At 40.6% G+C, this 27,418-nt stretch overlaps 1 protein-coding gene across 1 annotated transcript in view; it reads right to left on the bottom strand.

Moving 5' to 3' along the window:
* Positions 1-19,287, bottom strand: part of JAKMIP2 (janus kinase and microtubule interacting protein 2) — a 61,167-nt gene extending 41,880 nt beyond the window's left edge. The window contains exons 1-5 of the mRNA XM_040975992.1: positions 19,010-19,287; positions 8,613-9,110; positions 4,474-4,683; positions 2,695-2,793; positions 511-657 (exon numbers count right to left, since the gene is read on the bottom strand). Of these exons, the coding sequence (XP_040831926.1) occupies positions 511-657; positions 2,695-2,793; positions 4,474-4,683; positions 8,613-9,110; positions 19,010-19,138 (1,083 nt within the window). The 5' untranslated portion in view covers positions 19,139-19,287. The remainder of the gene's footprint in view (positions 1-510; positions 658-2,694; positions 2,794-4,473; positions 4,684-8,612; positions 9,111-19,009) is intronic.
* Between the last annotated feature and the right edge of the window lie 8,131 nt (positions 19,288-27,418).

Here is a 27,418-nt window from a genome sequence, read left to right as displayed (position 1 = left end):
TTGAGTACTGTGCAGTCAGGGTACTACGCATGCGCGCGCACACACACAGAGGACATTTCATTTGCTGAAAGACTTTGAAATTGTTGGGATTATCTAAAGACCTCCCTAAATGCATGAGAAATCAAGGAGTACATTACCGTATCACTCATTCATACATAATAATGGTATCTACTGTGCAAGATCTTTGAACCAAAGCATGCCTGCTGGCAAGGTGTGTAAAGAGCACCTTTCAGGGAGGCGCTCTGGAATTTCTGAGCTTTTAAGGAGCGTGCAGATTCCTGGGAACACTTCTACAGTTCTGCAAATCTAGAAACTGTATAAGCTTCAAAGCCAGCAACCTCCTCTTGCCTTCTTTCTTAAAGCTTCCTTGCTTACATAAGGGGAAATCCAAATAGCATTGTATGTAGAGAATCAGCAGGGGGAAAAAAAAAAGTCAGGCGGCTGCAGTGATATAAGGCAGGGTGCAGACATTACCAGCATGCCACCATTTTTGCAGAGTCGCATACAAACCATTTCTGAATTTTCCTTGGTAACAGCTTTTAGTTTCTCTTCCATGCGCTGCAAAGAGACCATCAGCTCATCATTTCTCTTGGCGAGGCACTTGTTCCTTTCCAGGAGAGGTTTACATTGCTTTTCCGTTTCTCGCACACGTTTTAACTGGGAAGAAAAAAAATTAAAATTTGTCTTTTGTGGACAGGATTGGGGGAGAGGTGAGAGAGGGAGTGCCCTCTGTCCACACCCTTGTCTTCTGCACTAGGTGTCTCTGGGCTGATCGCTGACATGACAATCTTTCATGTAACTGTTCACTTACAGTGGTTACCATTTCCTCCGCTGGTTTTCACCTCAGTCTTCATAACCTGTTATCAAACTATAGCATGAGCAGGTGCTGGAGAGATACTGCTTCTGGAAATGCTCATGGGAATTCAAAGTTCTTGTCTGATCTGCTCCCTCTATATCAGTTATCCAGCATGCGCAGCTCTGCTCTCTGGACCTTCAATGACCTCTCGCTGGGTCAGTCCACCCCCTTCAAGGTCACAAGTAAGACAACCAGGAACTGAAGCCCAGACATTTGTCTTCTAAGACTGTTGTGTCCCTCAGAAATGTTGCTGCGACCCCCTAACTCACAGTACGCTTTATTGTGGGTGAAAATCCCACGTAGGGCCCGGTGCAATAGCGTAATGGTTAAAGTCCTTGCCTTGTACGCACCGGGATCCCATATGGGCAATGGTTCTAATCCCTGCGACCCCGCTTCCCATCCAGCTCCTTGCTTGTGGCCTGGGAATTCAGTTGAGGATGGCCCAAAGCCTTGGGACCCTGAAACCCATGTGGGAGGCCCAGAAGAGCTCCTGGTTCCTGGCTTTGGATTGGCTCAACTCCAGCCATTGTAGCCACTGGGGGAGTGAACCATTGGATGGAAGATCTTTCTCTCTGTCTCTCCTTCTCTCTGTATATCTACCTTTCCAATAAAAATAAATAAATCTTAAAAAAAAAAAAGTCCCATGTAATTCTGAAACTGTACTGATGTTTATTCTTAAGAATATCTAGGCAGGGGCCTGTCGCGGTAGCCTAGTGGCTAAAGTCCTCACTTTGCACTCTCCAGGATCCCATTTGGGTGCCGGTTCATGTCCTGGAAGTCCTGTTTCCCATCCAGCTCCCTGCTTGTGGTTTGGGAAAGCAGTTGAGAATGGCCTAAAGCCTCCCATGGGAGACCCAGAAGCTCCTGGCTCCTGATTTCATATTGGTTCAGCTCCAGCCATTGCAGCCACTTGGGGAGTGAATCGGCAGAGGGAAGATCATCTCTATCTCTCCTCTCTGTATATCTGACTTTCCAATAAAAATAAAATAATTCTTTAAGAATAAAATAGAGTATCTAGGCAGAGTATGGTTGTGCTGTGGCCCACCCACAATTAAGAGTGTCTATCCATCCACACATTGTCAATTGCCCATTTAATCTAAGGTAGGCCTTTACAACCTCAGTACCCTTTACATTTGGGGCCAGATAATTTTTGTGGTTAGAGATTTCCTAGTGTTGTATGATATCGACCAGCATCCCTGAGCTTCCGCTCACTAGCGCTCAGTAACACCTGACAGCTGTGACAAATATTTCACCAGATTTTGCCCGCATCACCTCGAGCTTAGAAGTAATTGCTGGTAGTTCTACCTTTCACTCTGAGAAGTCTCCTGTTTATATAGTTTATGGTCACCCTGTACGAAATGAGTTTCCAAGTTAGAGTTCTTGTTATTCAACTTTTTCCAAATTGATGGATCTGAATGCGTGAATCAAGAGTATCTAGAAGGAGTTTTAGAAGTACCCACTTTTGTTCTTAAAATGGCCAGGATGGGCCTGGGGCCAAAGCCACACCTTGAGAACTCAATCCAGATGTCTCAGGCTGGTGGCAGTAAGATAGCGACCTGAGCCATCACCGTGTCCTCCCAGGGTCTTTACCAACAGGGAGCTGGAGAGAGGAGCTGGAACGGTAACCAAACCCAGGCACTCTGCTGTTGGACAAGTGTATCCTCACTGCCAGGCTAATTTTGCACTTAGCCATTCATCTTTCTGGAGGTTTGTACCATGTTATGAATATTTATTAAAGTTTAACTTTATTATGTGTGTACCCTTTTCTGTTATGTGACACTTCCATAACACAATGCCGAACAGGAAGATAAATGGGAAATACTCTGAGTGTAACTCACCAATTCATTTCGTTCATCTCCCAGCAAAGTATTCCTGTCTTCTAATTTTCTTATTGTTGCATTCAATTCAGCTATTCTCTTCTGATTTCTTCGTAAATCCTACAGATGAAAATTAAAATAGCCAGTTCTTTAGTAACCCTTTTCAATTTTGGAACACTGCTCTAAGATCTCAATATTCTTTATCTGAGAGCAAAACTTTCTCTTAGAGAAGAGTAGCTATTTACTTCTTTCCCCTAACTCATAATTGAAGTCCCGGTTGAAACTGCAAATGGATTTCCTGCGGATTCATGATAGGAGCATCGGCAGAAGGTTGAATCAGCTTCAAATGCTCTAAGCCCGAGGTCACGTTGTGATTATGTGAGTTCAAGGATCAACCCTTAAGTCACGGCTGCACCTTGCTTCCCACAGCTTCCACAGACCTATTGCTATTATACTTAACCATCGCAGGCACTGACTAGGAAGTGGGGATACACTTTTAAATTCCTGCCTATCTTCGTAGAAAAGAGTGAGAAAAGGTCAATAGGTTACCTTCATGTATAAAAACCAGTAGCTGGTAGAATAGCCCTCCCTCCATGGTGTATTTTGTCCAATGCAACTGACAAAATTGCCACAAATCACTTTATACCCACCAATCCTGGCTTACTTATCTCCCCATCCATGGGACTGTTATGAACATACACTTACAGTTCCATTATCATCTTATATTTTTGATAATACAGTAATGCTTATAAACAGCTTTATACACATTATAACCCCAGATCCATTATACCATAGAAGAGTCAACAAAATAGGTACAAATCTGGGAAGCCATAGCCAGCTTCAGGTTTTGTGGCTAGAATTAACAGATCAAATATATACATATATACACACATATTACATATATACACATATATACCTATATAATGCATAGAACATGAATAAATAAGACATATATATGCTGTTTTCTCCTCAGTTATGCTACATTGCAGGTGTCAGTGATTGAACGCAATTTACATCTGCTACATCCTAGATCAGAACTGTTTCTACCACCCACCAGGATATATATATATCTTGAATACCAATTCATAAATTATTCATCTCTTGGTTTTAAGTAGTACTTTGGAACCTATTTCTATTTTTAAATGATACATTTTAATTGTTTAACAGATAATAATTTGAAAGGTGCAGCTGTAGTTAAGGTATTAATTAAATGTCCCATTATATCTGTGCACTTTTGTAAAGAATTTGCTGTAAAGAATTTGTTTTAATTCTAGGGAAATGAGTGACGAGTTCAATAAAACTAGAAGCTTTCACATGAACAGTATAAGCAGTTTCGTTTCCCATACATTTACACATTTTGATCCATTTAAACAATAGCCTTATTTACCAATTTCCAACACAATTGCTCACAGAAGAAAAATTGTCAGTCTTGGTAAGAGCTTATATATTTTCATCTAATTTATGATTCTTATAATTGGCTTGAATTTGGACAGGTATTGCTTGCTCTCTTCTAATTTATGATTCTTATAATAGACATAAACTTGGATAAGTATTGCTTGTCTAGAGAATTTTATGAGGGTTTTAAAGAGAGCTCTAGTTCTCACGTGATCTACTAACGTAGCACAGAACAGTCAGTTGTCTCTGAGTTTAGAACACCATTTTCCCAAGACACTAGCTGGTTATAGTGGGAGGTAAAATTGATTCCTTGTGTAAAAGGAAAAGAGCTTAAGTGAAAAGTAAAATTTGGAGGCTAAAAATAGATGGCTTTTGAGTTCTGAGCCTCAACTTGAACAGACTTACAGGACTGCCGCAATGTTCAGAGCCGTCTCCTGCCCTTCCCGGAATTTCTCGTTTCGGACTGCTCATGTTACACTCAGCCTCCTTGACAAGAAAGAGTTGTTCGTCCAGAGCCTCCTTCTGCAGCTGGAGTTTCTGCACATAGCCTGTCTGGGTCTCCAGCTCCTTTTCCAGGGAGAAGATGATCCTGTCCTTGGCTTTGATTTCATCCATCTGAATTAAATGAGATCCAGATCATTTTTATTTAACAAATCTGTGAAGAAATACATTTTTATAATGACATAACTTCTTTCTTCTGATATATGAAATATTAAGAAAACCAGAAATATGACAAATGCACAAATTCATGAATATGTTGAGTTCTGTTATGAAATGAATGGCTATTGGGATAAATTAGAGGTCAAGGAGAGCAATTTTTTTCCTCTGCTGTATCCTGCATGCATGTTTTCATTCAATAGATTCCCTGCAATGGTCTGGGGTTGGAAAGAAAAGGCAAACTTAAAAATAGGTTATTGGTGTAGATACAGGCAGACATAAATATGCCACTACAATGTTTAACACAAAGAAGGAACATTAATGCTCAATTCAAATTAACAGCTGCCACAATCAGCAGGACACTGATAACTGAAGAAACTGTAGACTTCCCAGCGACCTAGTCATTTCCAAAGACTAACATGTTTACATTCAAGTAGTGAATTTGGACATGAATTAGGTTCACGTCCTGTGGTTCTTTAAGATCTCATCCATACTGTATAGCAGCTACTATTTAGCAACTGTTCCACCACTGCTCTCTGAAACTGATGGTTGGGACTGGAACAGGGATGGAAAATATCAGGTTAAATTATATCAGCCACTGTTTCCCCTGTGGGATATATTTATTGATTCCAACACACATTCCTGCTAAGCCTTATCATGGCCTCAAAAGCATTTCTCAATGAAAAGACAAAGACATCAGATACCAATGGATCACAGTTCCATTGATACAAAACCTTTTGCCATCCCTGGATGAGGACTAATAAAGTAATTGTAAAACAGACAGCCTGGTCATCGATTAACATTTTATCTCATTTCACCATATTCTATGTAAAAATTCAAAATGCAGATAGGCAAAGACATTTAATACAGAAAAAAAACATGCTATTTTCTTCTTCTGAAAGAACCTCTTAACAAATGACTAATCACTTTGTATAAATCTTTCTTGGTGGGGCTGGCGCGATGATGAAGAGGGCTAGTTCTTTTCCTGTAGTGCCTGCTCACTTCTGATCCAACTCCTTGCTGGTTGGCCTGAGACAACAGTGTCAGCCAGAGTGGATGGCTCAAGCCCTTAAGTCTCTGCACTCCTGCAGGAGACCTGGAGGAAGCTCCAGGTTTCTGGCTTCAGACCAGCCTATCTCTGGCCACTGCAGTCATCTGAAGAGTGAACAAGTAGTTGGGAGAGCTCTGTCTTTCCCTCTCTACATATATATATAGCTCTACCTTCCAAATAAAAATAAATTTTAAAAATTTCTTTGTTGTGCTTTTTAGACAAGAAAAATATTTGAGCCATAAATTATATTTGAGGCATAAACTATGTATGATACATGGTTTCATATTTTCCAAATACTGTGAGCTCTTGCCTCCAAGTCACAAGACTAAATTTCAGGTCAATTTTTGGAGGGCACTGAACTAAATTTTAAATTATCTGTTGTGGTGTCTTGGATAACCTGGTGGGCAACCATTAGTATCCTGCTAATTTCGCAATAAAAGTGCCATCCCTAGTTTCTATCTCTTTGCATTAGACTTGAGTTCAGCGTTCTTAATGGAGCAATGCTTTATCTGTCAGCGCTATCATCTACAGTCAGCTCCTCATCTACGTGTTCCTAATTGATTCTGATGTATCCTCCCTAGTTTAATCTGATTCTGTAACCTCCCGTATAACCACCTTGATCATCACCATCATTCTAACTGAAATGTACACATCTATGAGCATCTTTAAAGCACTACAGTGAGAAAATCAGATACTTTCTCATCTTAGAGCAGTCTTATTCAGTAGATTCTATTGTCAGTGTTTTGTAGGTGATGACAACTGACATGAAAGGTTAAAAAGCCTAACCTTTAAGATGCCTGCAAATCACACTGGAGTGCCTGAATTCAATTCTGGACACCAGCTGCTCATTTGAACTTCCCACTAACACAGACCCTGAGAGGCAGGTGGTGATAACTCAAGTAGCTGGATTCTCTTTTCCTCTCAAATAAAAGTTAAAACACCCACACAAAATCTGCTGGTATTCATCTGCTAATAAGTGTCAAGGTCTGATCTTTAATTCGTGTTTACGATATTAGGGAACCCTCTCTTAGATACTATGCACACCTGGCTCCAAGATTGCCCATGTTCTTGTAGCATTTCCCAAGCTTGTTTTCTGTGGAGTAGCCTAGCAGCTAGAACTGGAGTAGTGCTACTGCACAGTGGTTTTCAACATGGTCTCTCATTCTAGAATACTGAGTATTAACCAAAATTCTACTTCATAGGTAGGAAGTGATACATACCAGATTTCTCTAAGGGAACTTTCTAGACAGACAGTTCCCGTTTTTCTCCCTTCCAGCTATAAAAATGAAGCTAGAGGACATGGCAGGGACAGAATAAGAAGAAAAAAAACTTAAGACAAGTGCATCTGTTTTACTGAAACAGTTGCCCATGTTATGACATTTGTACCTCATTTTTAAATCACTTTTCAAATAAATGACTTAGATTTCAAATGGTCACTAAGAGGCATTTCTGGCTACTTCAGCTATGTGTTGGCAGAATGAAAATCATGGAAACAGTTTACAAATCAACAAGATCACATACTTGTAGCATTTACATTAAAAACTGTCAGGAAACAAAAATATTTAGCGCAAAGCTTCTTTCTGATTACTTACTTGCACCGTTCCTGGGTTCAGTCTTGATTCTTTCTTCATCAGTCATTATTTTTTCAAAAACCAAAGTCATGGCAGAAACCAATGTCTGCCCTGTGCTTGGCTTTTACTTTCAAACGAAGCAGTAGAAGGAATTAGGGGTAAAACACTTGGGATGTATGGTGACAGCAACACTTTACAGCCACATTGTATTATAATACAAGAACATTATACATGTTTAGCTTTTCAAAGTGTTCCATGGTAACTATTTTTAACTTCAAATTGAAACCCTGGAGATAACATGTGAGGGACATCATGGAAATTCTTAGAAAACAATCACTTAGTATTGGTTGACACATGAAGGAACCTACCGTTTCTTCAAAGAAACTTTTTTTTTTTGTCTAGTGAAGTACATACTACATTCTAACAGGTGTTGGCTTCTTTCATAGGCTAAAGCTAAGGATTAGCTAATGTTACACATCCAAGTGCAGTTAATGTATTTTGTTCAAAGAATTGGGCAATTTCAACTTAGTATGCTATAGCATTCAGACAATTATTCCATTTGTTTTATTTTTAAGCAAGTAAAAAAAATTCATGTAACTTTTGTTTCCATGAGGTAAAACGAAAGACTAAACTTTAGAGATTGAGCTAAGTCTTGGAAATTGTTAAAAGCAAACAAGCTAATTAGGCAGGACTTATAATAATTAAACATTACAGTGGTTTCTATTGTGATGGGACCATGTTTACTTTGGGAAAATGACCTATTTTTTAAATGACTAAGAATTATATGTCCTTGTGTCCTGTTTTCAGACATCATTCCTGGAAAAATGACTGGTGAATCAGAATATTCCCACTGGTTACAATGTTTCGACACATGGAAAGCAGCAGCTATCTCCCTATCCACTGTAAAACATTCAATAACATTTTATAAATGAAAAACCTGTAAAGCACGCTGACTTGAAGCATATTTTTGCACAGATCCAAGAACATAGTATTTTTTCCATGTATTGTGGTCTGGAAGAACCAAGTTTTTATGAGAAAGATGATTTGAAATCTTATGTTTGCAATCCAATTATGATCTGTACTTATTTATTATAAATCCCCCTATCTACCTTTCAATGTAGCTTGCATTTTGAACATGGCACTAGACAAAAGGTGTGCAGTTCATGGCTGCGCACTGAGAGGGCGACACCTGACAAACAAGCCCAAACAGCGCTCTGAAACCTGCAAAGAAAGTGGTTTGGCCTGGGCCTTCGGGGATTACTAACCAGCCTCCGAATATCCCGCTCCGACTCCCACTTGATCTTCGAGATGGCTTCTTGGTGGGATTGATGCTCGCTCCTGAGGTCCCCAGCCTTAATTTTATCTGCTTGGATCATATTGCTCAGAGCCTCATCCACCTGTTTCTTCGCGGTTTTCAAATCAGCAATTTCCTGTAAGAGCTTAAGGCGCTCCGCATCGAACAGTTTCCGGGCCTCCTCCCGGGCCTCAATGGTGAGCGCTGTCCTTACTTTGTCACTGCTGCCATCCCGCAGAGCACACAAGGCTGACTTGAGTCTCTGGATCTCTCCGTCCCGCACCTTCACTGTCCTCGACATCTCCTGCTCGTGCTGCTTGATGAGGTTCTCCCGCACGGCTTGCAGCTCCTTCATCTTTTCCTCGTGGAGCTTGGTTTTGAGTTCTGTTACCAGGACCGTGTGTTTGCGCTGCTCCAGCTCACGAATCCTCTTTGCTTCTTGCGTCTTCTCTCTTTCAAGCTTGGATACCTGGAGGGAGAGAGGCCAGAGGATGAAAAAGAAATGAGCCTCAAAGGAAAGGGGTACTCCTAGGCAGCATCTGCAGCACAGGCTGCTGGGATGAGTCAATTCCTCCTGCCTGTTCCAATCCCAGGCCCCTGTGCACTTCCAGGCAACATCATCCCAGGCCTTTCAGCTAGGCATGTGCTGTGTCAAAGGAGGAAATACTGGAGACTATTTACATGACACTGTTTAAACGTTTGGTGGTTTTAGTGTTTGTTGTGTGCCGACTAGCAGCACAGGCAGTGTCCACCAGCTTGCTGAAATGCAGAATCCCGGGTCCTGTTCCAGACCTACGAATGAGCACCTGTGCTTTTACCAATCCCAAGGTGGCTGGTATGCACATTAATATTACTAATTGTTTTCTGTCTGCCATGAGAAGGAGTTCAATATAGATCATTGAGAAAGTGCTTTATGCTACACAGACTTAACTGGATCTCAACTAATACCTGTGAGCATCTCATGACAGCTCAGAGTCAGATACTGTGGTCAGGCTAATAAATCAGTGCCTGGGATAATATTATAAATCATTTCTCTCATTTGCTATTTTCAAAAGAGAAAATACTGAATGAACAGACAAAGAAGAATGAACACAATGAGTACAGACTCTCTTCCCTAAACTGATGTGGAAATTTAACACACACACACACACACACACACACACACACACACACACACACACACGCACACACACGTCAAAAGAAAAAAAAAGGAAAAAAAAATCCCTGCTGCTCCTTGGAGTCATCTATGTAATAAAGGATGCAGTAGATTGGGGTGAGTCCCTAGTGTTACAAAGCACAAATGCTGCCAGTCTTTCTGTTCTATCGTTCCCCCACCCTCCTTCTGCTTCACCTCTGCTCTCTGTCTCACTCTATGTCCTTGTGGTCTCTTCTCTCTCACATATACTAACACAGAGAGAGGGAGGAATGGAAAGAAGGAGGGAGACAGAGACAAGGAAAGACAGAGAAACTGGAAATAAACAGGGAAAATACTTGAGTCCTTTTAGCTGAAAATAGAAATTAAGATTCAAACGCTCCATTGAAACCACTGTAATTACCATGTAAAATGTCTCACATTTTACTTACCATAGTGGGTTACCTACCTTTAGCCAGAATAATATTTTCCAAGTCCACATAGCAGTCTGCAAATATCATTATCCCTGTCAAGGTTATTCTAAAGGAGCTCAGAGCGTGAGGTAGCAGCCAGGCTCCCTCACATGATTGACCTCTCGTCTCCTGATGACCATCCTGTCGCTTGCTCTAGAGCTGTGCCAGCCCATAGGCAGGTACTACCACACTGCACACTTTGATTATCCTCAGTTTGAATCAAGATTTTCTGTAAGTGTAAAGTACAATACAGATGTTGAAGACTTACTGTGAGGTGAGAATGTAAAATATGGAAAGGGTGTTTGGCATATCACAATGCCTAGTCGGAGTCTGTGCTCCGCTGCTTTCAGTCTAGCTGCTTTCAGTCTAGCCTTCTGTAACTGCAGGAGCTGGGAGGCAACTCAAAATCTTTGATCCCTGCTGCCCAGGTCTCCCACCTGGGTGGAGTTCCTGATTCCTAGGTTCAGTCTGGTACAGACCTGTCATTTGCACGTGTTTGGATGGTGAGCCAATGAATGGATGATCTGTCTGCCTTTCAAATAAAATGAAAATACATAAACTGAATTCATACATGGATTACACTCATGGTTCATATTTCTCTTGTGCAGCATTGCTTTTGTGTCCTGAGAGGTTCATTTAGTAAAATTAACTTCCCACACACTGCTGGTGATAATCCTCTCGGTAAAGCCCAGCTCTGGTCTTACATATGTACCTGCTCAAAAACCACCCAGTATTCCATCTCCTGTGGAATGAAATCTCTGCATTTCCAGTCTCCTTTCAGCATCTCGTCTGTTTCTCAGAAGCGTGCTTGCACTTTCAACTCCCCCTTTTCACTCTCTTCTCCCCTCCCTCACCTGTCCTCTACCACAGAGGTAACGGATTCAGCTGTTCTTTAACAATGTTTTTGTATTCTAGAATTTCTTCTTCTGAACTGCCCCTCCTTCAGCTCTTCTCGGCATACTATCATGTCTTATTGATAAACTAGATGTCATACCTTTCTGTTTTGTCACCCTCACTGCCCTACAGAGTTTATTTCTCTGGTCTGTCTTCTCAGTGCAATTTGGTAACATCTCTTCGCTAATCCATCCCAATTTTTTTTTTTTTGGACCATACTCTTGTTGGCTCACTTTTTTGTTCTCATGAACTCCCCTTCTACTCTAGTCCAGACTGAAAGCTCCTAAAAGGCCACCAAAGAGTCTTGTTTATGTTTATGGACCTGGCGCTTGCCAACACAGCATGTAATAGGCAGCTACAAGGTATGTAGCTTGAAGGGTGTAAGTCAGTATGTTTTCCTGGACAACCCATGAACAGAAAAAAGAATAATATCTCCTGTTTCATAGTTTAGGGAGCCTAGTCATTCACAGTTACCAGAGCAACCTCTAATTTACTGTATAAAACTACAAAAAAAGAAACATCTACTAACATACAAGGCTCCCAGGTTCGCCTCTTGGTGTTTTCCTTTGATGCACCAGTAGGGGCAACCTTGAGTTTTCCATTGCTCTACTGTAAATGCAGGTGGGTATCCTGTGGGCCAGAGATGGAAAAACTACAGTCCATTGATAAAAAAAAAAAAAAATCTCTCCTTCTCCCTATTTTAATGAATAGTTCATTAGAACATAGTCACACTCATAGGTTGTTCATCACTGTTCTGATGTAAACCGGAGTTGAGTAATTTTATAGAGACTATCTGGCTCAAAAAGCTTAAAATATGTACTATCTTTCTCTAGTCGGAAAAAAGTTTGCTAACTCCTGTCCTGGAGAGTACCATTTTGAGCCTTATTATGTAAAGATTAAGCAACTTGTTATTTATTTTTTCCCATCTAAGACAATGGGAAAGTTACTTGGGCTCAAATGATAAGGACTTAGCTTTAAGTACAGTAGATACTAGCTATGTCAGGCATTTGGAACACCACCACGATTACAGTCTACTGTAAATCATTGAGGGAAGTTTTAGCAATTATTCCTAACAACAAAAATTGTAGTAACAATAAAAAGAGTGAGAAATTTGAGGTTTGCATTTATATTTCTTGATTTGGCTACTTCTAAGAAAGTTGCTGAAAAATGCTGTAGTGGGATTTTCTTAAAAGTTCCCTTACATAATGTCCGTGAAAGTACCTTGAACTCTAAAGTACTCTGAAAAGTAAGGCAATACTACTCCTGGAAATGGTTAAGGGACACGGGATTGAAAATACCTGTCAAACTCTCTGCAGTGCACTGTATTTCTCTTTCATTCTGTCATTTCAAATTATAGACACTAGTCTTTTCTATGTACACTTGAGGGGATATTAACAAAAAGAGAAAAAACTAAAAAAATGCATGAACACAGAAAGCAAAGTTTAGCCTGAAGACAAAAACAAATATAAACACAAGGGTAGCCTTCTTGGCTACCCTTAAAAGGATCCATAGAAACCAAAGAAAAGAAAAAGGACTTGAATGAAATCCAACATTTCTCATGTCCACTTATTTGGGTTGCCATGGGAACTGGCACTTTGTCAGGATTTCTAGGGATGACTTTTGTTTTTAGTGCTTGGGAGAAGTGCTTCACGATGAAGGGGAATCCAAAGGTGATGACTGAAATTTGGATAAGGAAAGAGCCAATAACATTTGTTATACTGAAATCACCTTTTTAAAAATTATTTACAGTGAAGATTGTGTCACTGAGGAAATAAATGTTTTACATTTTAAAATGAAGGCATGAAAATATGAGGAGTTGGGCTCGGCGCAATAGCATAGTGGTTAAAGTCTGGCCTTGCACGCGCCGCCCAGGATCCCATATGGGCGCTGGTTTTAATCCTGGCAGCCCTGCTTCCCATCCAGCTCCCTGCTTGTGGCCTGGGAAAGCAGTTGAGAACGGCCCAAAGCTTTGGGACCCTGCACCCATGTGGGAGACCCGGAAGAGCTCCTGGCTTCTGGCTTCAGGTTGGCTCAGCTCCAGCCATTTGCGGCCTCTTGGGGAGTGAATCATCGGACAGAAGATCGTCCTCTCTGTCTCTCGTCCTCTCTGTATATCCACCTTTCCAGTAAAAATAAATAAATCTTAAAAAAAAAAAAGAAAATATGAGGAGCTGCTTCTGAAAACGAAAATGACAGTGCTCTGAAACAGAAAATTTGTGTAGCAAAAAAGCTGTACTTTAAAAAAAAAACTTTTATTTTTATTGCAAATGCAGCTTTGCAGAGAGAAGGAGAGACAGAACCATTTGTTGGTTCATTTCCCAAATGGCAACAGTGGCTAGAGATGAGCTTGGCCAAAGTCAGGAATTGGGAGCCTCTCTCAGGTCTCCCATTAGGGTACAAGATCCCAAGGACTTGGGCCATCCTCCACTGCTTTCCCAAGCCATAGTAGGAAGCTGGATGGGAAGCAGAGCAAGATGGGGTATGAACCTTGACCCATCTGGGATGCTTATGACACAAGTTGGAGGATTAGCCTGTTGAGCCATGGCACCACTCCGAGGAAATCAATTTTGATTCACAAAGATGTTTCGTGGGGAAGAAATTTCAACTTCATCGCAGAATATTACTTGTAAAGGGCTATTAGGAGTTAAAAACATATTTAAGCAGGGTTTTTTTGTATATCAGTAAATTGAAAATTTGGGGCACCTCTATCACATGGGTGTAAGTTATTTAATCACATTTCAGATGAGAAAAGTAAAGAACAGTCTATACCGAAGATGTACCTGGTCAATTGGGCCTGACTGAAATCTAGTGTGGACCAGGAGTCAGCTCTGGGTCAGTGTCAAATCTCTCTATTTGCTTTGAAAGCTTTTGCAAATTGTTCCAGTTTTCTCCTACTGCAAACTAGGGCTGGTGATACCATTCTTAGACATACTTTTTGAGGACTCAGACAATGGATCATATTGCCTTTTACAGAAGCTGGAACACATGGTAAATCAATAACTATTAATACCTGGTATATTATTAATATTGATGAATATTTAATATGCCAACATGACATTATACAATATTAATATAGTATTATATTAATACCACCAACAGCATAAATATAAGTATAGTACGCCTTCTTATCCACACTTTCAGTAGCCTAGGAAACTTTGATCCAAGATTATTTCATGGAAAATTTCAGAAATAATTCATATGTCTAGTTGCATACTCTTTCAAATAGCATGATGAAATCTAATGCCAACCAGCTCTGTTTTGCTCAGCATATGAATCATTCCTTTGTCCAGTATATCCGTGCTGTGTACTTAGCCTGACCATTAATCACTCACTGTCCTTCTTGAGGATCACATGCTGTATCGCTGCTTATGCTCATAACTCCTAGTTGACCTAACCATGCTTCCGAAGCCCAAAGGTAGAGATGTTGACAATCTGGATACAACAAACAAGCCAGAAGGTACTTCCTTCAATTGAAACGGTTAAAGTTCTTGACTTAAAAATGAAAGAACAAAATTTTAAGTTGAAGTTGTTTCAGCCCACAATACAGTAAGAACTTTTAAGAGGAAAAATCCCTGTAATTTTTATTATATTGCTCATGATCTAGTTTGTTAGTTATTGTTAATTTCTTAGTGTGATTAATTTGTAAATTAAATTTTCTCCTGGTTAGGTATGCATAAGAAGAAGCTCATGTACAGATAGTGCTTGGCCCCATCTGGTTTCAGGCATCCATGAAGGTCTTAAGACAGACATATCCCTCTTGGATGAGAAGCGACTTCTGAACCCTATTATCATGAAAACACTCACATTAGCATTACACCACTAAAAGCAACAATTCTTTTCCTGATTAAAAGACATGTTCAAAGAGAAAACTGAGTTTTCATAAGAGTTACCCAGCTTCCTAGAATTAGAAGCATCTGATTTTGGAAATGCCTGGAGTACATGCAGGCACAAAATGTAGGGTGTAGCGTGGGACACTGGCACATTAAGCAGATTTGAATGAAGAGCTCCCAGATCCCTTCTACCCAGGAGGTTTTATTAAAAAAAAAAAAAAAGGAAATATCATTAGCAAAACTGAAGCCTGCTGGGAAATGTTACAATATGACACAAGAAAGAATTCATGACTACTTTATAAAGACCTCTTTCTCTTCTATCCATCCTAAACTTAGTGTGGCCTTTGGAAAACACTTTGGTAAATTCTGCTGAGATAAAAGATAGCTGTGACTTAAGCTTCCACATGATCTTAGAGAGCCAGGTTGACAGACTGGACAGCCCAGTCAAAGATTAGGAAGGGACTGAAAGGTTATCAAGGCAAGACCAACTAACACGAGCTTTTGCATGGATTATCTGCTTCTTGGAGATCTAAACTCACAGTAAGCTGGCAGGAATCTTCATGGGGACAAAGGAACGCATGCACAGGAGATGTGAAAGAGGAAACAGCTGCCCTTTTAGGGGGTTGCTCCCAAGAGGCTTACACACCTGGGGAAGCACTAAGCATTATACTTTTTCATTTCTTGCTTTCACCTACTTACACTTTCCCCAAACAGAACTCACAGTACAGACAGCAAGAAATATCCAAGTCCCAGTGGGCGCCTGACCTGGAAGGCTCCAGAAACAGTTACTCAGGGATAGAGCAGATGGGATGGCTAGCTTCCTGAGAGTGCTCCAAGGCAACAGAGGGGAGGGGAATAAGACGCTCGTGATTATCTTGATAATCACCACATCTTAACAGAAGACCAAGAGTTGTCATTTTGGCTCATCCACTCAGTGTCACTGGGAGCAAATGAGTTACAACAGTTGTCACCTCCTTGCCTTCCTCAGTGAAGTCATATCCCAGCAATGACCAGTGTTAGGCTCAGTGGGGAAAGTACTTTCAAATGCAGGGTGGCAGCTCTGATTCCTTCTGCACTTTGCCACCTAGGCCTGCAGCCCTGATGCCTCTATCCTCTGAATCCTGTCCTTTCCCTTCTCAGTCACTACTCCCACACTGTGCATTGCAACCCTGTCTTATCTCTGTAGAAGAATAGAGAGCTGTGGGGAATCCAGTGGGAGGATTTCTCATCTTATGACAATCATTGGTGTGTTCATATAGAGTCCACAGGCGCGACAAACAGAGGAAAATATAGATTTCATAGCTCAGAGTGCTGATCCAAAACAAAGATAGACTTTGGATAGAAATCTTTTTTTCTGACCAAACCTACATATCCTATATCGGTAAGTGCTATAACAGTACTTAAGCCACAGGTTTGATGGGGAAATATTTACAGGCAGTCATATAAGTTAATTCAGTTCAAAAATTTGCTCAGAATCCTCACACCAAGTGGGAGAGCTGAGACTGGGGCAGGATTAAATGTACTTTATGCACTGTGTGACAAACAGTAAACTTTCAATAAGTTGTAGCTATTTATATACTCAACCCAAAGCACTCACGGCTCGACTTTAAATACACACTGGATGTTTTGTAAATGGCAACAGGATTATTTATGCTGCTAGAAAAATAAGTAATGCCTTATTGCCCCCTAACAGTTTCTATTCTTTACCTTGTCCACTCTCTAGTAGCTGAATTGTCATTTTTTTATCATCAGAGACTCAGATCAAAACCAAGAGTGTAAAAATTACATTTTGGCCTTCTTTACACTCTCCTAAAAGCTAGCCCTTCCAAAGCAAACTCATATTTATTTATAATAAAACTGCTTTACGATCTATTTACCCTTGCCACTCGCCTTGCTCTTTGGGGAAGACAACCGACAGGTGGCGAGGCTTTGTTTGAGCTCCCAGGATCATAATGAACTGTCACGGAGAGGAAGGCAAGTAGGGGCAGCCCCAGAGGGAGGGCAAGGCAGTGTGCTCTTCTCTAAAATGCAAGTTGCCAGTCTCTTGTTAGAGAAAGGGGGCAGTTACTACCGAGCAGCCTGCCCGCACCCTAGATCAACAGGGAGCCTGGTGGGAGAGTGAGCGTTTCCCGTTTTCAAAGGTTCCATTGTATGGGGAATTGGCAGTGGTGGGATCCTTGGGGCCCTCTGCCACATTGCTAGCTCATGAATGTATTCTGTGTAAAGCAGCAGTGACATACAGTTCCCAGCTTCTGACCTGATAAACCTCTTCTTGTGAATGCAGTTTGTCATCCTGTCCTTCCTCCAATTAAAGGAGTATGCCCCCCACCCCGAAATGCTACATGGTCTGAGGGCAAGCAAGAATCAATTCCATATTCCTAGATTGTCAGTCCTAGAAGGAATCATACAAAGGAATGCTCATCACCAGGAGCTGAGATGCCCAGACATTCTGTTAAAATGATAAGTCTTGGTCCCCACCCTAGCTTTCCTACCTGAAGTTAGATTTTTAATAAGCTCCTCTAGGTTAGTCTATTGCCCTGTGATGCTTAAGAGTCACATAAATGGACAAGCAGATTCAGTCAACTGAATTCCAGACACAGACATTCAGACACTTCAGTTTCATCTGGCAAATAACTCCCAGATATCTTGATTCCCAATAAAATGCTTTCTTTAACATCATGTTCCCTTTGGCTTCAACAAAAACATTTCTTACATAAACTTGCATTGGGGTCTTTTTTTTTTTTCCCAACATGAAGGCGTAGTTGAGATAGAGGCAATGAGCTTTGGCAGATCCAAAATCTATTATTATTGTTAAAATGAGCAAAATGAGATTTGGGAGGAAATAAGAGATTAAAATTTAATCGTGATGTCAAGGAAAAAGACATAGATAAAACAGAATAAAAATGTCTGTTGGTATGTGAGCTATTGATTACTGATGTAGAATATTTTCTTCCTACACAGAGTTAACTGGATGAAAGGTAACTTTATGGTGGCACAATCATACCAGTTGGCAGGGAGTAAAAATTTCTCTTGCTTCTTGAATATTTCTATGTGCTTTCCCAGTCATGATCCTATCTGATATTTCCACTTTTCTGATGAGATATGTGCTTATGTATACATTTAAGCAATGAGACTTTGAAATACAAGGAGGCTTTTCTACAACTGACCTTAGTCCAGAGACTAAGATACTAAAGATACTAATACTAAAAAGTTTTCGATAGTTTATTATGTGCTAATGAGCACTTTGAACTCTTGACATAAATGCTCTTAGTTAATTCTTGTAAGTACTCCACGAACTTCTCTAATTCATACCTCATCTCAATCCTACAATTTAGTGGTAGTATTTTATTAGGGAAGAAACGAGGGCATAAGGAATAAATCACTTTTCATTCCTATCTCTATGTTTTCAACAAATGTATATTGAGTTCAAGAGGTCCTGGACATTGTTTAGGCTGTAGAGATGCTAAGTAAACCAAGTCCCTGTTTTCATAACAGTTACACTTAACTGGGGAAAGATCAGCACAAAACAAGTGAATAAGTAAATGTATAAACTGCTGTGAGTAAGACAGTGAGCAAGGGACAGAGAGTGAGAGTGCATGGGCACAGGAGTGCAGTGTCAGAGAAGAGCTGGAGGCAACACCGGGAGGTGATATCAGGAAAGGCCTATGAGAGAGACAAAAAAACCACTCAGGGTGTGGAGCAACAGAGTGATGCAACCTGCTATTTTAGAAGAGTTGCTCTGAATTCTGTAGGAGGACTACAAAGGACAAGGCTGGAACTGCTCAGGGTCATACTAAGTGTTGGGAGCTGCTGCTGTGAGTGGCTGTCACTCTCCATTTTAACACCTGACTTTCTAAACCAGTTTCCCAGTGAGGAACAGGTCCAAGTGATTCTGCATCACATGCTTGGTTCCTTCCTGCCACAAACAAGAGCATCTCCATGCATACCAAGGTTGTTGTTCTCTTGGGCAAACAGCAGGTGTCCACTGACGTGGGCTGGCAGTAGAGCCAAGGCCACAGCCTCGGGTGGCCTCACTCACCTTGGACTTCTCCTGGTGCAGCTCTATTTGGATGTCTGTGAGCTTGGTCCTGAGGTCTTCGTTGGCAGCTTGAAGGGCAACGATGAGTGCCTCGGGCTTCTCGCCCTTATTTCGCCCTTTCTTGGACATTGTTCCTTTCGAAATGGAGTCTGTTGGTTTTTAGTTCCTTTCAAACAGGGGCTGCCATGTTACTGATTCTTATCCTGGGGTGCGATGTTTCAGCATCTACTGCAGGGTGCTCCTTGGGAAGGTTTCCCCAACCATTGTCCTGGAAACCCTGAGAAGAGGCAGAGACAACAATTATGGTTTGACAAAGAATGGCAGGCAGACTGAGCCAAACGGCTGTCCACTCCCAGTCCAAGTAGCTGTAAGAGCTTCCTTCAGAGGCGTTCCTGTCTCCAGGTTCTCCGCCTGTCCACTTCACATATAAATCTAGAGTGATTTTTCCAAAGGGCTAATCTGATCATATCAGTGCTCCGCATCTTTCACATCTTAGACTGCTGTTTTTGCCTCAGTCTGCCTACATGGCTATCTTCATCTCCTCCACATCACTCACTGATGCTGTGCCCACAGAGGATATAGTTGTCAAAGGAAGTGATCTGTCTAGTGACTGCAGAGAGCTGAGAGCCTCCACTTTAAAAAAACCCAATAGATGAATGCAGATGATTATACAATGGCTAAACTCAGAAGTCGGGATTAGATATCAAGGCATTATTGCACTAAGCCATTCACATATTCATTCATTCATTTACTATTATTAGAGTTTTTCCACATGATGTGTAGGAACAATAAGTTGAGTAGTTTTTTAAAGTGAGATTTTCAAGGGAAAAAAAAAATCTGTTGCCTATCTATCATGGTCAGCTAAACTTATCTTATAATGGTTTCAAAATAAATAGATGCTAGCTAATACAGAAGAAAATTTTCTTTCTGAATGACTGAATGAGGAAGACCCTTGAGAAGAGGCCAATGGCCTAATGCTTGAGTAGTAGGTAGCATGTCTTAGAGGGTGGAACAGAAATATCCTGAGCTAAGGAAATGGCTAATGCTGAGACACAGTAATCAGTAACTGTTCTGGGGGAGGGGGAGCATCACTCCATATAGAGCTAGAAGAATTTCATGGACATTATAGATGGTGGGAAATGTAGAATTCCCAGCTTAGAATGTTGGAATGTTTTTGTAGTGAGCAATAGGGAAGATGCTGTCATTTCTAGAAGATGCTAGTCTGGTCATTACAGAGCAGTAGAAGTGATTTAGTCATTCTGGAGAGAGAACAGAGGCAGAGAGATTAGATAGTAGACTCTTGAAACTTTCCAGGTAAAGTTGGTGACAGCATAATCAGAGAAAGCAGGGCTTGGGTTGAGGGTGATATGTTTCTGGACTTATAAATCTTTACATTCTTCCAAAGAGTAAGAAGGGAAAGAGGGGGAAATGTCAATGGGAAAATATGCAAGACTCTGCAGACTTCCTTGCAACTTGTCAGAAACCTGGGTGTCACGCCTGCTGAAGTATTTCAGAACAGAACTAAGGGGAAGTCTTGCTGCCCACCCATATGGTCCATCACCTGCTGCTCCATGAAGACCAGGGTACCAAGAAGCCTGGAAATTAGCTGGGAAGAAACAACAGCTTAATGTAACACATAAAAACGGAAATCAAGGACCCAGAGCAGTAGCCTAGTGGCTGGAGTCCTCGCCTTGAACAGCCTTGAACAGCCACAACAGCTAAAGCTAGGCCAGTCTGAAGCCAAGTGCTCCTTATAGGTCTCTCACATGGGTGCAGAGGCCCAAGGACTTGTTTTATCCTCTGCTGCCTTCCTAGACCACAAGCAGGGAACTGTGTAGGAAGTGGAGCAGCTGGGATGTGAACCGGCACATTTACAGGATGTTGGCACTGCAGGGAGAGGACCAACATGCTATACCACCACACCAACCCCCATCAAACTTTTAAAGAATGAAATCCAAATCTTCTCAAGCTATTCAAAACAATTTAAGGAGAGGACATTTTCCCAAACTCCTCTGAGAGGCCACCATCACCTTAACTCTAAACCAGAAAAAGATACAGCTTTAAAAGATAATTGCAGATGGGCCCGGCGCCATGGCCTAGCGACTAAAGTCCTCGCCTTGAACGCGCCAGGATCCCATATGGGCGCTGGTTCTAATCCCGGAAGCTCCACTTCCCATCCAGCTCCCTGCTTGTGGCCTGGGAAAGCAGTTGAGAACGACCCAAAGCTTTGGGACTCAGCACCTGCGTGGGAGACCCAGAGGAAGTTTCTGGTTCCTGGCTTCGGATCGGCGCAGCACCGGCCATTGCGACTCACTTGGGGAGTGAATCATCGGATGGAAGATCTTCCTCTCTGTCTCTCCTCCTCTCTGTATATCTGACTTTGTAATAAAAAAAAATAAATAAATCTTAAAAAAAAAGATAATTGCAGACCAACAATCCTGATAAATCTAGACGCAAAAGTACTAGCAAATCAAATCAACAATATATACAAAAACCATTCATCTAGACCAAGTAGGACTTATCCCTGGCTTGCAGGAATGGTCCAACATATATAAACTATTAAATGTGATGTATCACATTAAGAAACCACGGGATTACCTCAACAGATGCCAAGAAATCATATAAAATACAACAACCTTTCAAGACAAAAAAGAAAACAAGCCTTGGATTATTTGTTTATAGAAGGAACAATTTGTTAAAAGGAAAAAGCTAGAAGCATTTCCACTAAGATTCAGAATTGGAGAAGCATGCCCATTCTCATCATTATTATTCACTACAGTTTCTAGAAGTTTAAACTAGAGTTATTAGTCAAGAAAAAGAAATGAAGAATACAAATGTGTATAGGGAAAGCCAAGTTACTCATTTGCATAAGATATGATCCTACATATAAGAGAGCCAGCAGATTCTGGTAAGAAATTATTGGAACCCATAAGAAAGATTTGCAGACTATAGAATCATCACACAAAGTCAATAGATCTTACATGAACAAAAACATTACACCTAAGAAACAAATTGTAAGATTGGCCCCATTCACAATAGCTACAAAAAATTAAATACCTAGGGATAAATTTGATCAAGCACATGAAATATCTGTAGAATGAGGTTTTTATTTTTTTTTTTAAAGGAGGGTTTGGCCGATCCTCTGCCTGGAAGCTACAATATCCCATATGGGTGCCATTTTGTGTCTTGGCTGCTCCACTTCCCATCCAGTTCTCTACTTGCAGCCTAAGAAGGCAAAGGAGGATGGTCCAAACCCTTGGGACCCTGTACCCAGGTAGCCTACCTGGAGGAGGCACCTGGCTTCAGATTGGCTCAGCTCCAGCTGTTGTGGTCATTTGGGGAGTGAACCAGCTAACGGAAGATCTTTGTCTCTTGTCTCTTTCTCTGTGTAAATCGGCCTTTCCAATTAAAATCAAACTTTTAAAAAGTTAAGAAATAAATGACACAAAATATCTTCCATGTTTATAGGTTGGAAAAATTAACTCATCAAAATGTCCATGCTAGCCAAAGCAATTTACAGATTTAATGTCATCCTAATCAAAATACAAAAACATTCTTCTCAGATCAGGAAAAAAAAAAAACACAGAAATCCATATGGAATCACAAGAGATACAAACAGCTAATTAGGCAATAAAAATATAGCTGGAGGCATTGCAATACCAGATTTTAAGACATATTACAGGAAAGTTATAATTAAAACAACCTGGTATAGTGTAAGAACAGACATATAAACCAATGGAACAAATCAGGGATCCCAGATTAATTCACACATCTAAAACCAATTAATCTTTGATTAATGAGCTAAGATCACACTCTGGAAAAAGGGGTGTCTCTCCAAAATCTTCTGTATGTGGAAATATGAAACAAAACCCCCTACCTTAAACCTTACACAAAAAGCAACTCACAGTGGGTGGAAGATGTCCGCCTAAGACCTGAAAGTGTGCGATTATTGGAGGAAACAGGGAAGACACTGCAAGACTCCTTGGATAGTACCCCAGAAGCACAGGTAATAGAAGTGAAATGGACAAGCGGGAGTACATCAAGCTAAGAAGCATCTGCATAGGAAAGTTAAACATTCAAGCAAGTAAGGAGGTCAGTGACAGGATAAGAGAAAATATCTGAAAACTCCACATATGATAAAATATTACTGTCTGAATTATGTGAGAGGCTCAAGAAACTCAAGAATAAAATAAGTAATCCAGCTAAAAAATGGATTAAGAATAAGAACAGAAATTTCTCAAAGGATGAAACACAAATGGCCAACAGAAAAGATACTTGGTATCACAAGTCACCAGGGAATTACGTGTTAAAGCCCCACTTTAATTTCACTATCCAGCACTGGGAAAGCCTCTTTACACTGTATTCCTTTGTGTAGATGTCGAAGGCTTTTGCAAAGATGCTCATGGAGAAGTCTATGTGCCATTCATTCTTGTTTTATTGCCTTTCTCTCTGGGTTCAAAGTTATTTCAGAGGTGTTATAGAGTAAGAAGTCAGCTTCATTGTACACAGGGGAGAAATCTCAAACACAGTAGAAAACAATTTTGTACTCAAGGTCAGTTAGATCGAGAAACATACATCAGGGCCCTGTGTTTAAGGCAGACATTTGATAAATATGTGTAAAAAACACCGAATGCAAAATTAAAAATAATCAAATTAGTGGAGGAAGGGATCCTAATGGAATTATATTTGTAACTGGTAGCAAGACCTTCTATTTCAGGTATAAATGAAACAAATAGTCTATCTTGTTGTTTCCTTGGTGACTGAGTTCAGATCTCGAATTTTTAAACAGCTACTTCAAAGGCACCTTTACAAAAAAATGTTAGATCCAAACAGAAATTTCTATGTATGTGAGGTGAAAAAATGCATATTTTTAAGGAGCCAGAAAATGTTCAATATAAATATTTATATTGACTAATACTACTTAAGTAAATGTATATAAAGTTGAGCAAATTGGTTTTGAATGCCCTATACAGTTCTGTTATATAGAATTACATTTGATTTTCCACCAGAGAAACTATAAAAATTTTAATGTTACGATATCTATCAAACTTGCATGTTCTACCTGCTCAAGGAAAGGGACACACACACACAAGGCGGAGGTGGGCTGGAGAGATGGAGAACAAAAGGAAGTGTATTGTGAAGGTGAGACTGTGTCTATCCAAGTCCTTGCTGAATAACAGTGCCCAACAGACGACCTCACCAAATACAAATTTGATGATTAAGACTAAAATGCAAAGAGCGAATAAGGAAAATTAAAAAAAAAGGATAGAGAAGATGAATACGAAAAATAAGCTGTAGATCACTGTGCTTCTTGGGAAAGGTTTAAGAAGGCAACAGAGGTATGGCTAGAAAAATAAAGCGAAGGTAAGCATTTGATTCATCAGTGAAGGTGCCTGTGGTGATATCAGCATTCTATATCAGAGGGCAGTTGGAGTCCCACTTGCTCTGTTTCCAATCCATGTTCTGTATCTGGGAAGGCAGCACATGATGACTCAAGTTCTTTGTTCCCTGCCACCCAAAGGGGAGGGACCTAAATTAAGTTTTGGGCTGACTACGTCTTGCTTTAGCCCCAGTTATTTGTAGGTATTTGAGCTAATAAACCAGCAGTTGATAGATTTTTCTCTTCCTCACTGCATTTCAAGTAAAGTTTTCAGAAAACTCAAAAAGAATATGAGAATAAATTAAATGATATGTGACTGTCCAGATGGCGGGTTTGCAGTTGTGCTTTGTCTAATGATTACTGGTGACAGGTGTTTAGTGGAGCAGTGAAGATGTTGCTTGGGATGCTGCATCCCCTGTTGGGGGTGACTGGGTGCAAGTCCTGGCTCTGCTTTTGATCTAGCTTCCTCCTAATGTGCACCCTTAGGAAGCTCAATCACTTGAGTCCCTGCCACCTACTTGGCAGATCCTGATTCAATTCCTGTTTCCTGGCTTCACCCTGGCCTTGTCCTGGCTACCGTGGGCACTTGAAGAGTGAATCAGCAAATGGAAGATCAATCTACCTCTCTGTTTCTGTCTGCCTGTCTCCCTCTTGTCACCTTTCATATAAAAGGAAAGCAAGAAAATAAAACATTTGAAAGAAAAGGTATATAGACAATTTTTAAAATCCCTTTACAAAAATAATTGCTTGAATATTTTCAAAATATTTACTTATTGCAGAGATATATATATATACACACACACACACACACACACACACACACGATAGTGGAAAGTGAAAACATCCCATTCACTGATCGTTCCTTGAATTACTTGAGTGGCAGGAATTAGGCCTATCCAAACCTGGAAGATATGTGAAACCTCCCAACTGTCTGGGTCTTCACTGCTAACTCCCAGGGTTTGCATTAGTAGGAAGCAGGAGTTAGCAGTTAAAGCTAGCAGAAAAAGTTAGCAGATAAAATCTGTATTCAGAGTTGGTTACGGAACCAAGGTACTCAGATATGGGATGTAGGCATCTTAACAGCTAAGTTAAGGGCATGTCTCTGGATAAACATTTTCTAAAGATTTATTTTATTTTTATATGAGACAGAGTTACTGAGAGATGATGAGACACACACAGAGAGAGAGAGAGAGAGAGAGAAAGAGAGAGAGAGAGAGAGAGAGAGAGAGAGAGAGAGAGAGATTTTCAATCTGCTGGTTCACTCCACAAATGGCCGCAATGGTTGGAGCTGAGGCAATTCAAAGCCAGGAGCTAGGAGCCTCATCCAAGTCTCCCATGTGGGTTCAGGGACCAAAGCACTTGAACCATCCTCTGTCACTTTCTCAGACCATAAACAGTGAGCTGGATTGGAAGCAGAACAGCCAGTGTCCGTATGGGATGTTAACACTGCAAGTGAAGATTTAGCCAGCCTACTAAGTCACGGTGCTGGCCCTGGATAAACACTTTTTTAACAGAAGCATGTTCTAATTTGTTTTCAAGGGAAGCTAACTCTGCAGTTATACAATGGACAGAAGTGAAGAGAAAGTGACTTGAAGTTGAAGATCCTAATGAGAAATTGTTGCCAATGTTCACATATGGAAAATGAAGCTTGTACTGGAATAAGGGGTATCTGGACTCATTCCAAACTTATGCACCTCACCATCCTCATTTTGTCATCTTTAAACATCTTCTATTTATAGAATGTACACATATGCTGAGCATCTTATAGTATTTCATGGGCATCCTCCCATTTCAGATTTGAAGCAGGACTATGAAATATATGCAATTACTACTCTCCATTTGTAGATGGGAGAACTGAATTACTAGGAGGACCAATTTTCTTCCTCAATTTTGCAGTAGGTTGCTGGATAACCAAGTTGTGTTTGTCCTGGAGCCTCTATTTTTTTTCCTCACCAGCTTGTTTATGATGTGGAAAGAGTCTAGATTACATGCTGATCATCGAGAAGTAGTGAAGGAGGCAATGACACCTTTCCCTGGTGGGTGGGGCATTGAAAGAATGTTGTGTAGCACAATCCTCAGTAGGACTGAAGGTCACAGCCATGCGCTTAAAACATGAACATGTGTTTAATGTATTCCAGGCACTGCACTAAATGGCTTATATTTTCTTTTTTTATTTAATCCACACCGTTATAAATATTACAGTTAAGGAGAAAGAAACTTGAAGAAGCAATACAGGCTATGCAAAATTGTGAGTGGTTATTAGCAAAGATAGTAAACAACATGAGCAAACAGCTCCATTAAAGAAACTATAAGCCCACATATATCTGCAATGTTCCAGCTCAATTTTAAATAAATTATTTTTGTGGAAAGCAGTACCATTTATTGATTTGGAGAAATTGCATTCGAGGAACAGCAATGCCATCTTTTTCTTACTTATTGATTTACCTATTTTATGTTTTATTCTACATCTTATTTTAAAACTAATTCCAAGTATTTATGGAAATAATCAGCAGTATTACATAATTTAAGGCCTTGAAATTTTACTTACTTCTATTTATTTATTTGAAAGGTAGAAAGAGAAATGGGAGAGCAAGCGGGAGGGAAGTGTAGAGGAAGTCACTGCCTGTGGGGTCAGCATCCCATATAGGTATCAGTTAGAGTTCTGGCTGCTTCACTTCCAATCCAGCTCCCTGCTAATGAGCCTGGGAAAGAAGCAAGATATAGCCCACATTCTCAGGTCCCTATACCCACATGGGCGGCACAGAAACCCTTGGCTCCTAAGTTTGGATGGGCCCAGCTCCAGTTGTTGTAACCATTTGGGGAGTGAACAAGCAGATGGAAAATCTTGCTGTCTCTCTTTCTCTAACTCTGCTTTGCAAATAAATGCACAAATAACTGTAAAAATACTTATTTTTTTATTCGAAAGTCAGAATTAGAGAGAGAGAGAGAGATCTTGCATACACTGGCTCACTCTCCAAAATGCCACAAGGGCTGGGACTGGGTCCACTTCATTCACAGAAGTGGCAGGG

Source organism: Ochotona curzoniae, unplaced genomic scaffold (assembly GCF_017591425.1).
Source record: "Ochotona curzoniae isolate NIBS_2020 unplaced genomic scaffold, NIBS_Ocur_1.0 contig_1, whole genome shotgun sequence".
Classification (NCBI taxonomy): Eukaryota; Metazoa; Chordata; class Mammalia; order Lagomorpha; family Ochotonidae; genus Ochotona; species Ochotona curzoniae.
This window is presented reverse-complemented; position numbering and strand designations above follow the sequence as displayed.